The 15,677-nt window shown below is 39.3% G+C and overlaps 1 protein-coding gene across 1 annotated transcript in view; it reads right to left on the bottom strand.

Moving 5' to 3' along the window:
• LOX6 (PLAT/LH2 domain-containing lipoxygenase family protein) overlaps positions 1-15,009 on the bottom strand; it is a 48,675-nt gene extending 33,666 nt beyond the window's left edge. The window contains exons 1-7 of the mRNA XM_077370749.1: positions 14,329-15,009; positions 13,214-13,494; positions 12,820-13,057; positions 1,877-2,209; positions 1,696-1,781; positions 1,466-1,573; positions 616-917 (exon numbers count right to left, since the gene is read on the bottom strand). Of these exons, the coding sequence (XP_077226864.1) occupies positions 616-917; positions 1,466-1,573; positions 1,696-1,781; positions 1,877-2,209; positions 12,820-13,057; positions 13,214-13,494; positions 14,329-14,707 (1,727 nt within the window). The 5' untranslated portion in view covers positions 14,708-15,009. The remainder of the gene's footprint in view (positions 1-615; positions 918-1,465; positions 1,574-1,695; positions 1,782-1,876; positions 2,210-12,819; positions 13,058-13,213; positions 13,495-14,328) is intronic.
• Positions 15,010-15,677: the final 668 nt, after the last annotated feature.

Raw genomic sequence — 15,677 nt, 5'->3', positions numbered from 1 at the left:
AATCCTTTATCAAAAGTAGTAGCTTTTGATCTATTTAGAGGATGTGTAGACTTCTTTTGCACTTGAGTGTGGATCAATTGATCAGTAAACAGATACATTAATCGTTCCAAAAGAAATATAATTGCATAAAGTGTTTCTGAGCTCGAGCTTATCTAAAGCTCGAGCGTGAAAAACTCATGTGAGCCCACATTTTTGGGGTGATCCAAAGCATTCATTTGAGGCCCTTACATGGATAGGGTGCGTACAAAAAACCAGGTCCATAGGATCATCCTAACCCATCCAAAAATGGAGGAAAAAATGGGCAGATACTGTCTCTCCACAAATCTGCCCATTTTCGGGAAATGGAAGGGTTAGGATGATCCTATGGACCTGATTTTTTGTAGGAACCCTATCCATGTAAGGGCCTTTCAAATGAATGCTTTGGATCACCCCAAAAATGTGGGTCCACATGTGTTTCTGAGCTCGAGCTCAGAAACACTTTCCTCTTGTATAAATACATACAGTAATTCATGCATGTATACCTATATCATATATTGTGTTATATAGATACATACATGCATATGCATGTATGTATGCGTCAATGCTTCAATATGGTTTCAACGTAGATCCAGTTACCAGTGGTTTACTAGTTGATGGATGCCAGCATCATTTGAACAGACATGAGCTTTGGCTAATTTCCAAATCCAGTGGGAGGTTGCATCATGCCCATGAGTGTAAACATGCTTGCTCTGAAGGGTATTAGCTGTAGGTGGGAGCGTAAGCTCAATCGCAATTGGTCTTAGCATTCCAGATCGAGCTAAGAAAAAAATTGTCCTTGAAGCATAAGCTTTCCTCCCTTTCAAGGTGTTCATCTTCTTTATAAAAGGAAGAAGTATGTCATGGTAGTCAATTATAAACAGTTTCCCAGTCTCAATTGCCTGCATTATAAAAAAACAGAAAGTCAAAACCTATTAGAACATTCAATCTTGCAAATACATAAATAGTTATGTACATAAAAAGAACCAACTAAAACACACAGCATGCCAACATGTGAATGCAAAACTAGGAGTACCAACCTCTTTCGATACTTCTAAAAAATAGCATACACTTTATAAAAATGATTTTAAAGTTAAACATAATGAGCAATGATAGAATGAAGGGTGCCCTTGCAAAAACCAGCTTCAAGGGAGACCTCATTGGTCAATTTCATCAAAAGTCAAACCGCTCCACTTTTTATGGCGCTATCCACCTTTTTCGGAGCCATCATAGAAGCACTTTTGCTGAAATTGACCAATGAGGGTGCCCCTGAAGTTGGTTTTTGCAAGGGCGCCCTTCATTCTATCATTCCTCTAAATATAATTATTTGTCAATAATGATTATAAATTTATAATGGTTTTATAAACGATATGGTTAATGGCTCCCAAGGAGGCCTTAAATCTCAAAAGATGCAAAGGATTCATGGAGTGAACATGTGTATCACTTGTACCTCTGTAAAACTCATTCCATTCAGTTCCTCTTCTATGAGTTCCTTTGTTATGGCCGACTCCGGAGACCCGTAAACTACAGGATCTAATTTGCTGCGAATTGGAAATTCCTGCAATGTACTTTCCAAATTAAGGATTCTGAAAAAAGTGGAAACAAAATCTTCACACTGTGTCAGAGGAAACATCATTGATTTTTTTTTTTTTTAAATAAGAAATGTATGGCTATAAATACCTTTATTCTTTCGATGTTTACTGGATTTACACCAGCCAGTGTTTGACGAACAAATTCATTGTCACGCAGCCATGCAAATCTATCTCCTGGAAATATAGTACATAATCCATAATTACAAGTGGATTGAATACAATCCAAGAGCTAAAAATTGAAGAAGGGGTACAAGGGCATTGGTACATACTTGAAATTATGGATGGGATTTCATATTTCAGCAAACGTTCACTTGCACTCACAACCTTCTTTAACATCATGGGCAGAACAAAGTTGCCAAAAACTTCATTTTGTTCCTCGTGTTTCAAAACAACCCCATCATTGTATAGCTTGTCAATTTCGGAAAAGCACTTGAATGGATTGTCCGTACTTGAAAGGGTGGAAACAAGAGCTGGTATCAGATTGTGGAGCAGTGCTTTCAGGGCTCCAGCAGAAAATGTTGCCTGCTTGATTTCCTCAAAAGTTTCATCCCGGGGAACATATACAGGATGGGGTTTCTCTATCCTACTCTCTGATAACGGATCTGTTGACAATCCAAAATGTGGTACATAACTAACTGGATGAAAATTTTCAAACACTAATTTTTCTGCACTTGAGAAGAAAAAAATGAGCTGTGATCATTGTAATAAAAAGATGATCCAATAAGGGATTATTATTTTCCTAGCTAAGCTACGTAAATTGAGTTCACTGTGAGTGGTCTCATTTGCCTTGCCATGAATGTTGTGGAAAAGATCTCAAGAACTGGAAATGTCACTGATCTCTTCAACACTACCACGAATTCTCCAAGGTAATTTGAATGTTAAAAAGAATTCACCTTATATCATGAGGAGTCACCTTCCAATATCCAAGGACCAGTGAAGGAGTTTATGATATGTGTAATATGTTATTAACAAAACTGAAAAAGAATGGGATCCTATTCGAGATATCATCTGAAAAAGGACTATTTGGATGCACCAAAATCAGTCCTTATCTGTATATAAGATACGTTTATTTAATCTTATTTGAAAATGGGACCATTAAGGCCTCTATGGAAGCCATTAACTATATCATTTCTAAAACTATTACATAAGGCCTACCATAGTGCAGGAATGGGAGCCTCCACCTCTTGGTTTTTTAAAGCTTAATTTCGACGGTTCGAGTATTGAAACCTGGGTCCAGCAGGAATAGGGGGAGTTCTTAGAGATGAGGGGGGCAGGGTGAGGTGGGCTTTCGCAGGCCCAATTGGGGTAGCAGACTCAAATGAGGCGGAGGTTCATGCATTCCACCAAGGTGTAAAGTTTGTGTAAAGTTTCTAGAAGGAGTCGATTTGGACAAAGTGTTGATAAGAGACTCCCTAAATATAATTCGATGGCTGACCGGATCCCATGTTTTTCTGAGGATATTCGCAGAATAGTTTGAGGAAATCAAGGACCTGTTAGGCAACTCGTCCATTTCCTTCCGCCATATAAGGAGATCAGCCAATGGGGAGGCGGATCGGCTTTATGGGGAAGGGGTACACTTGGAGGCTAGTTTGACTTCTTACCTCCTTGAATTTCCAGGGCCACGGAATTCTATTTGGTTATCTCTGTGTGGAAGCTTTCTTTTTCTTTTTCTTTTTGAAAATTGACAATTTTATTAAATATTGGTTGGGACAAGTTGTCCCCATCATATTACAAAAGTGGGATCAATGATCCTACATCATTTCTTCAAGTAATTACAAAAAGTTGATCACTAACATGTCCTCCCTCAAGACCCCTACCTTAGCTAGTGTATCTGCCTCTTCATATGCCGACCTCCTTCGATGCTCTATTCTAGGCCGAATCAACCTTATGAGATCAAGAGTCTCCGCTATTAGATCTTGAAGACGCCATGGCCCCTTTGAAGTACTCGAAGCCCAAGCCACCACATTTGTGGAGTCCCCTTCTACTATTAATGGTCCTAGATTGTTCTCATATGCCCATCGTAATCCAAATAAAAGAGCCTTAATTTCCGCCTCATTCGTGTCACATATCCCGATCGGACCCGAGAAGGACATTATGATAGTTTGTTTATCGTCCCTAATTAGGCGCCCTATACCTGCAATACCCGGGTTGCGAATAGAACTACCATCAAAATTAAGTTTTAGCCACCCACATGGTGGAGCCATCCATATCGGTTTAGGTTTGGTTCGGATCGTTTCTCCCAAATGATAGACCACCAATTTCTTACCAAATTTACCACCCCATAGGGTATTTTCTTTTTAATCTTGGCCCACGAAATAAGCTCCACCTTGATATCGCCAATCGTCCCAGAGTCCTACTCTTATCTTCAAATATACGTGTATTACGCTCCTTTCATATGTTCCAGATAATTGCATAGGGGAAAGTGGACCATAGCAACTTACCAATTTCCCCAAATGAAACGCCTGCCCAGTTAATCAAAAGAGAACTTATAGAACTCGGGCAAACCCATTTCATTCTGAAGGCACCAATTGCCCTCAACCTAATTTGGTAAGCGAAAGGACCATGTAACATCAGATGGTCAAATGTCTCTTCATTTTGACGACAGAGGACGCAAATACTTGCAAGACTGGAGTGTCTTTTCTTTAGTCGATTGCAAGTATTGATTTTCTGTGGACCAAGATCCACCCAAAAGCCACCACTCTTGGAGGAGCCAGCGATTTCCATATACGCCTCTTATCTGATTTCTGATCTTCATTTAACAGCGCAAAAAAGACCTTGCCGTGAACTCACCATTTTGCTCTAGTGACCATATCCGCTCGTCATCTATAAACTTGAAACAATATACCGATTCTAGCTGTACGAGAAGACTCTAGAGATCCACTATTTCCATATCTTTAAGGTCTCTTTGTAAATGAATGTCCTAGAAGCCTTTACCCGACTGTCCCTCTCGAATCAGGTAATCCGCCACTACTGCATCTGGTTTTACTGCAATCTGGAATAACCTCGGGACAGAGATCGATGCTTTACTGCACCAGAGATTCGACCAGAATCTTACCTTCGTGCCCTTCCCCGCCTTATAGCGAATTTTCTGATCAAATTCATCCTTGACCGAGCAAATAGATTTCCAAGAACCCGACCCCTTTCCACTTGACCGAGCAAATAGATCCCCATACATTAATAATTTTAAACAATGAGTTGAGTGGGGGATTTTGGAACCCAAATCACTTTTGTTCCAACCAAGTTTGTGTATGGAAGTGTATCTTTTCTTATCCATACAAACTTGTTTGATTTCACAAATCTAAGCTTGCATCTAGATTTGTGATGCCCTAATCTACCACAATATGAACATGTATATGAGTTGGTAGATAAGGAGCAACTAGAACCACAAGAATACACATGAGAACATGTATGTTTGTCTTTATCTTCTTGTAATCTTTGGTTCTTTAATGAGAGTTCTTCATTTACTAATTTTATCTTATTTAATTGACTTTCAAAGCAATTTGTTTGTTGAGATAAATTAGCTTTTAATTTTTCTTCATTTTCACAAACAAGTGTGTATTTTTCATTCAAATTCTTTGTGGTTTCAAGGCTTTCTTTTTATTTTCCAAGAATAATGCACTTTTTAATTAAGTAATCATTCTTATTTATCAAGATTTTGCTCAAATGACTTAATTTTTCATTTCTTTCCAAGTATTCATTAACTTCCGATTTCAAATTTTCAATTTGTTTTTCCGAATCGGAAATTAAATGTTTGAAAGAATTTTTCTTTGCAAAAGATTTTTGTAGTCTCTTTTTGTTCAAAAACAATATTTTTATCATTAGAAGAGAGACTACTATTTTTCTCACAAAAATTTTCAAGATTAGTCCAAATATCTTTTGCATTTGTACATGATGATATTTTCTCAAAAGCATTAGGACATAGTCCACAACATATTACAATAATAGCTTTTGAGTTTAATGAAAATAATTTTGCATCATTTTTAGTGATTTCCTTCCAATAGAAAATCCCTTTTCAATGACATTTAAGATGTCAATGTCTATGGATTTGAGATAGGCAAGCATCTTTACTTTCCAAGCTCTATAATTTGATCCATCAAAAAATGGAGGAATTATAGCGGATTGGCCTAGCTCAAAATCCATTTGGATTGTCACGGATCTTTATCTCTTGTAGATTTTGAATTTAAAAATCTCTTTTAGAGCCTTAGCTCTGATACCAAATGAAATACAGGTGTGACAACCCAAGAGGGAGGTGAATTGGCTAATTAAAAATTTGGGGCTTAATTAAGTGGATTATCAAAATCATTTTACCAATTAAGCCTTAACAAGTCTAACCATTTATCAATCAATAAATATAATGTAGGATAGGGATTAGATATGACTTTATGCTTATATACTCTAACCCTTGTTCAATGAAAAGGGTAGAGATTACCAAACACCAAAGTGCAAGGAGAAGGAGAAGAGAAAGCATCCACAAGGCACAAGTTTTATAGTGGTTCGGTCACAACTTGACCTACTCCACTCTTTCAAGTTTTACGTCCTTGGGATCTCCACTAAACCAATAAGATTCTTTAACGGGCGAATCTCAAAGCCGTACACCAACTTCTCCTTCAAAGGGATCACATCATTTTCGCACGAAACCTTGCGAGAGCACACTCCCTCTTACAATGTCTTCACCTTTGTTACCGGGCCGAAGAGGAGACCCTCAAATACAATGAAGAAATAAAATGAAAAACTCTCATTGCCTCTTGAATAGGCGGATTACAAACCTTGTATATCTCACAAACACTCCAAAGAAGATAAAATGTAAAGCCTATGGAGTACCTCTTGATAGAATGTAAAAATCTAAGTTCAAAGAGGTTTAACCTTTCATATAAAAGTTGAGGTTCAAGAAGATAGGATTTTAGTCTTGCCAAAAGGTTAATTAGAAAGGTTTAGATGGTGTATATATAGCCCACAAGGAAATATGATCGATTGGGGATAAAACTGTAAATTACAGGGTTGAAAAAGTCAACATGTGCAAGCCCCAACGGCTCTATTTCCATGTCGCGGCGGTCGCCCGCCCTTATCGGGCTCTCTATTTGAATTTCAAAATTCATACCGGTGCGGTCGACCGGCCCTAGGGCAGTCGCCCGGCGAGGGCTACCTGTTTGAAATAAATTTTCTGCTCAAAACACTATCGCGGTCGACCGGCCCTACGGCAGTCGACCTCCAAGCCCAACCTGGATGTTTTCTGAATTTCCAGAAAACATATCTGCGGTCGCCCGGCTTATCCCGGTCGACCGACCCGATAATTTTCGAGATGTCCTAGACTTCCAGGTAGCATCCCGCGGTCGCCGGCATAACCCGGTCGACCGGCCCTAAGTAAAATTCCATTTTTAACTTTAAATTCAAGGGACTTTGGGCTTTGGTCTTTGAGCATAAGTCCTAGGTTTTCAAACACATTTTTGGGTGTGTGTATGGTTTCCAAAGATATTAAACTTTAAGTATGAAAACCATTTTGAAAACCTATTGAAAGTGCATTTAAAAATAAAATCAAGAGGACTCCAAATACATTCTAAAACTAAGAACCTTGAGTCTTCTTCGAATGTTTTGACTCCTTTGCACTTCCTTGGACTTCTTATGCTGGAGTGAACAACTTGAACTTTGTCTTGGCTCTGGTGACTTCCTCCAATCTTCAATGCATGTTGAGGTACATGAGGTGTCACCATGGCATGTTCAACTCCAAGCTCCTTCTTGACACTTCCTGGGGAACTTGTGGGATCTTCATGTTGAGCTCCTTGACTTGATCATCTCCAAATGGTGATGACTCCAATGCAGGTGCAAGCTCTTTGTTCCTTGCTTTCTTGATCCACAAGCTATGTGTTGAGTTGAGTTGTGTAATGGCGATTATGACATGAAATTCCTGTATATGACACAACACCTCAAGGCAACACATTAGTCCATAAAAGCTAATCAATTTAGTTTGCTAGCATCAAAACAAGAAGGTAAGGTGAATGATTAACCCATGGGAACCCTTGGGCTTACAGTTACTCTATCCCATTTCATTAGATGTCTTAGGGTGCGTTGCAATTTTCGTATTTTTTGCTCCCCGGAAATCACATTTTGAGAGAAAGCCATTCTTTAGCCGCTATTCTATGTTATCTGATAGACTTGTTCAGTTTTTGTAGGCTATTTTTTTGGAGCGACGTTTTGTCGCTCCAAAGAAAAAGAAATAATTCATCATGCGTGTGTGGTCTCTCCTCTCAACTCTCAACCCTCCAGAAAATTTTCTGTTTTCTTCTCCCTCTCATCCCTTCTCATCTCATCTTCTCTTTTCATTGATTCCTAAGACTTACTAATTCCTAAGATTTAGCATCTCATCCCTTTCCATCTCATCTTCTCTTTCAAGCCTTACTAGGGTTGAAATTAGGGTTTCAGCCTTGAGACCTAAAGAGATCAGGGTTCCTTGTCTCGATTCATGCGATACTCTTTTCACAGCAATTTCAATCTTAGAGATGGGTAGCACTCCTTTCTATATCCTACCAAATCGTAGAAATTAGGGTTTTGTGTCTTGTCTTAGGAAGTTTGGGAAGGTGGAAGAAATCCAGTTCTCGAGCTTGACCATTAATCTTAAAAGTCCATCGTAGTGGGTAATCTGAACTTGAAATCGAATCCCTCAATGAAGAGAAACCCACATACATTTCATGAAATCGAATCCGTCGAAGAAGAGAAACCCACATACATTTCATCTATGATAGATGAAAAGCTTGACTGTCACAGATAAGAGAAGAAGATTGGGTTTAGGTACTTTCAGAACGGCACCTCCCCTTCAATGCACATCAATTTTTTATGACAAGAAAACATAATTCTATTCCAAAAAATAGAAAAATGGTTCTTACAAATGGGTTAAAGAACGTGATTTAATATTGGAAACACTCCAAAAAATAAGAAATGATTCTGATTTCAAGAGTGGAATCACAAGAATGGTTAAAGAACGCTCCCTTAATTTCCTAGACTGCCCATTACCATCCCACAGAAAATCCCTTTGGAGTTTTTCTATTTTTAGAGCCACCTTTACTGGAATTTTGTACAGCGACATGAAATATACCAGCATGTTAGCTAATGCCGCGTTTATCAGTGTGATTCTTCCCCCAAAGGATATGTATCTTTTCTTTCAGGTAGCTAGCTTCCGCTCCACTCTTTCAACCACCGGATCCCATTGTGATGCCGAAGGGATACCAAAACCCAATGGCAACCCTAAGTAAGAAACCGGAAAAACCCACGCAATGCAGCCAACTGTCCCAGCCATAGTCTGAATCACCTGCTGATCCATATTAATGCCTAGGAGCACACTTTTTCCAAAATTAATCTTCAAGCCCAAAATGGCCTCAAACCACTTGAATATTCTTACGACGTTAGGAATGGCCTGAGCGCTGTTTTTCAAGAAGACAAGGGTGTCGTCAGCAAACTGTAGGTGAGTAATTCTGTCCCCTTTGGTCCTGTGGTTAGGCCCTGGATCAGCCCTGAATTACTAGCCTTTGTCAGCATTAGGCTAAGTGCTTCAACCACCATGATGGGAGAAGATAAGGAGCTAAAGGGTCATCCTGACAAAGACCCCTCGAGCTCCTAAAATATCCTTCAGACGAAGCATTTATAAGTATTGAGAAGCTGTTAAGATATTAACGATTTCGTCCATTTTCTCCACTTCTATTGACCGAGTCAATAATCTCATTAGCTATTAGGACTCCATCAAGTATCTATCTAGAATCAACAAATGCCCCTTGAAAGTGTGAAATGATGTTTTCCATACAGTTTCTCACTCTTCGAGCAAGCAATTTAGACACAATCTTTGAGACGCTATGAATTAAGCTGATTGGTCTGAAATCTTTGATCCCAATCACCCCGGCCTTTTCGGAATTTGTGAAATAAAGGTTGCCTTGGCCTCTTCACTGATTATTCCTCTCTCCTGGAATTCGAAGATGAACGCCATGATATCTTGTTTCACGATTCCCCAGTATCTTTGAAAAAATGCCATGGGAAACCCGTCCGAACCCGGGGCTTTGTCTTTTTTTATGGAAAAAAATATCCCGTTCCACCTCTTCCTCAGTGAAATTTTGATCCGGAGAGAATCGCTGACCAAGATTAATTGAATGAAATTGTAAGCCCCTAATCTTGGACGCCAATCAGCCAACTTTGTATATAGCGACGAATAAAATTCAACAATTCTTTGCTTAATCAAGCCTTTATCTTCTATTAGAACGTTTCCTTCCTTAAGACACGAGATAGTATTGATCCGTCACCTTGTATTCGCCATCCGATGGAAAAACTTTGCATTAAGGTCACCTTCTTTGAACCAAGAGACTCTTGATTTCTACCTCCATCTAATCTCGTCTCCGCAGTATTTCGTCATACCTTTCCGAAAGCTTCAATCTTTCCAGTTTCTCAGCTTCCGAGAGGGGTCCTACAGCTTCTTTTTCTTCCAGAGACTCCAGGCCTACCTTGATTTCCTCCTTGTTACGTTGCTTATCCTCGTCTGATAGTTTTTGCCATTCTTTTATTTTCAATTTCATCGCCTTCAGTTTCTTACAGAGGACATAACCCTTCCAGCCTTGAACCGAAGTCTCCAGCCCTGAAAATCTCTGCATACTTGTAGTTATTCTTGTGGAGGTGTTTCTTTCTGATGGGAATCGAATCGTATTGAAATCTCCTCCAACAATCCATGCCCCCTGCCATTCTGTCAGAATAGAAGATAGTTCCTTCTAGAGATCATTCCTCTCCCTAGCCCTAACGGGACCATATACCGCCGTTAGCATATACTTCACATCCCAATCTGATGAAGTAAATGTTATTGAAATCGAGAAATGGCCAATTCTGATTTCGTCCCTAACAAATTTGCCTTCCTTCAAGATTACAATAATTCCCCCAACAGTTCCCACCGCTTCCTTAGTAACCCAATCCCGATGGTTTCTGCCCCATAATTTGTTGACGAGACGATCCGTGACACCCATTATTTTTTATTCTGATACTACCACCAGATCTAATTTCCACTGCAAAACAAAATCCTTGACCAACTGTATCTTCTTTTCTTCCCCCAATCCCCTTATATTCCAGAACCCCAGCCTCATTGGGAGCGGGGATAAAAGCTCCCAATGAACCAAAACTCGAATCAGGAGAGCTCTTAGAAGGGACGAAAGGCACAACCCTCCCAGAAGTCCAGTAAGTTTTCAAGGATTGGCCCTGTTACTTTGGTCCGAGTTTTCCTTATTGAATTTGTTCTTTTCGAGAAAACTTTCCTTATTCTGAACTCGGGAGAAATGGTGGTCGATTTTCCGCCTCCACTCTGGTTTTTGAATTTTTCTTACCTTCTTTATCACTCCTGCGGGTTTAGCTCCCGCCTTACAACCTTTTAATATTCCCAATGCCCTTTTTACCTTGGCCTGCAACCCCGCCGCAAAAGCATTACTTTCTCCTATTTTTTCTCGCCAGATTCTTCTCTTTTCAGGTTCCACCTGTCCTGTATTACTTTCCACCCTGCCTCCTTGAGTTTGAATTTTGAAATTCGAACACACTTTCTGATTTCCCGTTGGAATCCCAAGATCACGTCGATTTTGTCGTTTCCTTTTATCACCCGCCCATCCATTCACGCCTTCCCTGACAGCTGTAGGGTGCTGATTGGACTTGGTCCCACAACGGATCATATATGAGAGAAGTTCCGACGAGGATTGATCTCGTCTGGTGATTGCCTCACCGGAAAACTCCTTTCCCCCCTTGAGGTCCTTTCTTTTCCGAAAATTGAGAAGGTTGGATTTCCATTCCAATAATGAACGAGGTGTTTTGAATTCGTAGGTGAACACATGACTGACAGTTTCCATTTCGCTGTATAAATTTTCGCCGATGCATAACTCATACATTGACCCTGGCTTCCCCCCATTCTTATTTCCAGCACTGGACCAAAAATTCTGCCCAACGCTTCCACAGTCGAGGTTGCCCACACATGAAGGGGAATGCCATAGAAATTAACCCAAAGTTCTTCTGCCTCCTGCTGGTACTCTGAGTCCATTTTTCAAGGGATAGATAATCTCCGCAGGCCTGTTCTCCCATATTCAGCACTTTTGAAGCTAGATCCTTAGATTCGAACATGAAAAGAACTTCATTTTTAGCAAGGATACAAGGTCTAGTAATGGATGGGATGTCCCAGTAGTCTCTAGCCCAGATCCAGAGATCCTCTAGATTCCAATCATCCATCGTTATCCTCCCTATCAAACAGGCGGTTAAAAATTTTCGTCGTTCATCTATTTCTTTTCCAGCAAGAATCCCTTCCTCTGTATTGGTTGAGATGTCACCTTAGTCCGGCCAATTTCCTTCTACCTCCTTGGTCGAAAATGACGACTGATTCAAAGATGGCGTCGCAGCCCTTTTGGTTTGTATTTTCTGGTTTATACAATGGCACCAACGACATCTTCCTCGCCATCTAAAGTTGTAGTATCCACAGTTAAAGCAGCTGCAATCCTTCTGTCTACCCACCCTTGGACCTCCATTCCGGTGGCCATTATCCAAACCTTAGGAGGAGGGACTTCAAGGGCTTGGGCCCTCAAAAACAAGGAACAAGAAGGGCTTGGGTCCTCAGAAGCTAGCCGGAGTTCCTATCAGAACTTCTCCGTGGGCTACACCTACACCTAATCCTCCCATTCACACTTATAAACTAGAAGGTAAAATTGGAGAACAAAGTAGTTGGTGCAGTTTTCCTTTCCTAAACTCTGTAGCCCCTGTTGTTCCTGCGGCCATGTTCCCTCTCGAATTGTGTGGAAGCTTTCTTTTTCCAGTTGTATCTTTTTCCTTTTCTTGTATTGACCATCGCGGTCCTTTTTCTTCAATGAATTTCTTACCATAAAAAAAAAACTATTATTTACAAATAATCATATTTAGCTTTGAACTAGGGAAATGATATCTGCGCCAAGTGTTTTTGATAAACATGTGCTCCACTTGTTTGTCGTCTAGCATTTAAAGGGTTTTACGCGCTTTTTGAGAACTGTAATATCCGATGACATCCCTTTAAATACTACACGACAAGCAAGTGGAGCGCATGTTTATCAAAACACTTGGCGCAGATATCATTTCCCTTGAACTATTGTGTAGAAGATTTATGCGAATAGTTTTTAGAGGTATCCAAAGAGACCCTTATTGATAGCTAACTAACATTTTAAGCTTTGATGCGGCCTATATAACACATTACCTGACTTTGTTGGAGGTCGGCCGGTACGGCAGCGTCTAGGATATGGCCTCTCATCGCCACCTAGAACTGGCCTGGCAAGGTCATCATCCTTGTCAGGGTTACCCAAGTCATTATAAGGTGCATAGTCATAAATTCGGTCAAACTTCTTCCGCTCTCCTTTTCCATATCCGCAGATGCTGACCAAGTCTTTCTGTCTAAGATCTTTCAGACCAACTGGTGTTTGAGAGGGCAAATATGCCTGTTCAGTACAGAAAATGAGATACTGAGAACCAAATAACTAGTAAATGGAACATGAAATTGTTCATTAAATGAAACAAAATTCTGAAGCCAAGAAGCAAATTTTGAATGAAAATAATTAGATAGGAGAAATTCATTAAATTATAATGCTTTTTACCTGATTACTGAATAAAATTCTACTCTCATGATTATCATTCTGTGAATGGATCCATGAATTTGCAGGGAAGAAGATGGGGCCTTCACTACAACCATGTAATACAATCTCAAGCAAGTAGAACTCTTTTTTATGACGATTGGTAATTATAACAGCACCGGGATGCCCGAAATTGGACGGAATGGTGAAATCGGCAGCATATTCAACAATGTAAGAGTTGTCTGAAGGCTTTGGCAACCAACCCCTTACAGCAGATTCTACACTCCTCTTTGCTGCTTTTGTTACTGGAAAAACAATTCAATATACCTCAGAAACTGCAATCTTGGAACAAGGAAAAAATGCTGCTAAAAATAGAAAAAAAGAACAAAGAATAAAAACAGAAAAAAAAATGGAATCCAAGCTTAATTCCATCGTAATAATTAGCAATGCATAGTAATACAAGAAATGGTAAGTTGCTAACCATTATATAAGTGGAAACAGAAAAAAAAAAAAAAAAAGCAAATCTCATTCTACAAATTAAGAATAGGCAGTGAATATCCAAGAAATAGCAACCAATAGAGATCAGGAAAAAAAAGAGTCAGAAAAGTCAAATCTCATCTAACAAACTGGGAAATCGCTTAAAATTCCAAGGCAAGTCAACCATTTGAAAGCAAAGAGAAAAGGCAGGAAAAATAGGCCAAAAGCAACTATCATAAACACTGATAACAGACTGCAAAAATCAAAGAAATATTAACCATTTGATAGCTAAAAGGGAAAAAAGCCCGAACCCCATGTTCCCAACTAAAACTACACTAAATATCCTAGAAAAAATATCAATTTAATACATGAAAAGGAAAAACTCACAAATAATGAAATTCAAGTAACCATTCAAAAAAAATGAAATTCAAGTACTAAAATGTAACTAAATCCAAAATCCCACCTCCCCTCGTTTCGACTGTAAATCAGCAAAACCCATTAGGTAATTCTTCTATAGAATAGAAAATTGACAAACCAAATAATAAATATTAGAACCCCAAACCCATTTCCACAAATTCCCTCCTTCATGCCCATCATACAGTTCAAAGTTTAAACAACTCATAACTTAACAAAAAAAAAAGGAAAGCTTTTTCTAAACTAACTTGGATCGATCTCCTGGCTGACAAGCTGAACTAAGATCCCCTGCCCAATTCCATTTATAAAAGACTCCCATTGATCCACAATCTTGCCACTCAATTTCTCCTTCATCTTCTTCCTTATTGTAACCACTGCCCTGACCTCGATACCCGAAGAGGACATCAAAGATCCGTTCGAATCTGCCGTTGACTTAACAGTCTCGACGCTCTTGTCGCCACTACTAATCACTGCTCGAATTGACCGAACCCCATTAATTCGCGAGATGAATTCTGTTTTTTGGGTTCTTCCGATTTTGCCATTGTCTCGGCGACCAGTGATCAAAATAGACGTCAGTGAAGCACAGGAGATCTCTGACTTCAAGTGGGTCGGTTGAGCTCCCAACATCTTTGCAAATCAAACGAAATCAAAATGAAGGACTGCTCTTTTTGTTTCTCAAAAACACTAGAGTGACGGTGAGAGAGTGTAGAAAAAGTAAGAAAGGAAGATTTATTTTTATTTTTTTCTGAAAGAGAGATCACTGGTTCTAACTTTCTGAATAACAGGGAAGAGAGAGGATTGAAGACGAATCTGGGAAGAGAAGCAGAAAACAAATGAACTTCCCTTCAGTCTCCCCTGTTTTCGTAGGAAAAGGCAAAAGTTTTGATCGGAAATCGGGACAAGAAAACGAAAATGTTACACAGTATGTTGATGACTTTTTGAATATAAAAGATATTTGGTCTCTTTCGGCGACTTGGCGTGTAAAATGTGGGATATCTTTCAGGTTAGTGATATTGGCATTACCATGTTTTAATAATTGCACGAACTCAAATTTTCTTTTCTGTTTTAATAGGCTTTTGAGAGCTTTTTGGCAATGTAATAACGCCTATGTCTCAATCAGAGCCGATTAAACAATAAACGACAACTTGAGTCAGTACAATTATTATAATATGGTAGTGCCAACATCAGTGGCATCTTTTATTCAGAGTATTTCGTTTTGGGATACGTATCTTCACTCCCATCTTTTTTCTTTTAATAAATAATAGCGTCTCCTTTCTCATCTGACACTACCGATTATTGTTATTATAATTCGAAAGGGATGTATCTATGCTATGATTATGACTACCCTTTTACAGCTACAAGGGACTGTCTCAAGGAAGAAATATGGGCGAATATACCATTTCCCATCAGAAAACTATTTAACAGAGTAGGAGTGAGGTTATCAAAACAAAGGCAAGTGCAAATATGATTGGGCAATGATAAATCAACTCCCAAATATCTTAAATCGACCCTATGTGTCTTTCTCTCTCCTCGGTTAGTGAGAGAACTATACCATTTCCCATCAGAAAACTATTTAGCCTAGAGAGTGAGGTTAACA

The sequence above is a fragment of the Tasmannia lanceolata genome, unplaced genomic scaffold (assembly GCF_043159265.1).
Source record: "Tasmannia lanceolata isolate RefF3 unplaced genomic scaffold, GAP_Taslan_0.1 ptg000037l, whole genome shotgun sequence".
NCBI lineage: Eukaryota > Viridiplantae > Streptophyta > Magnoliopsida > Canellales > Winteraceae > Tasmannia > Tasmannia lanceolata.
This window is presented reverse-complemented; position numbering and strand designations above follow the sequence as displayed.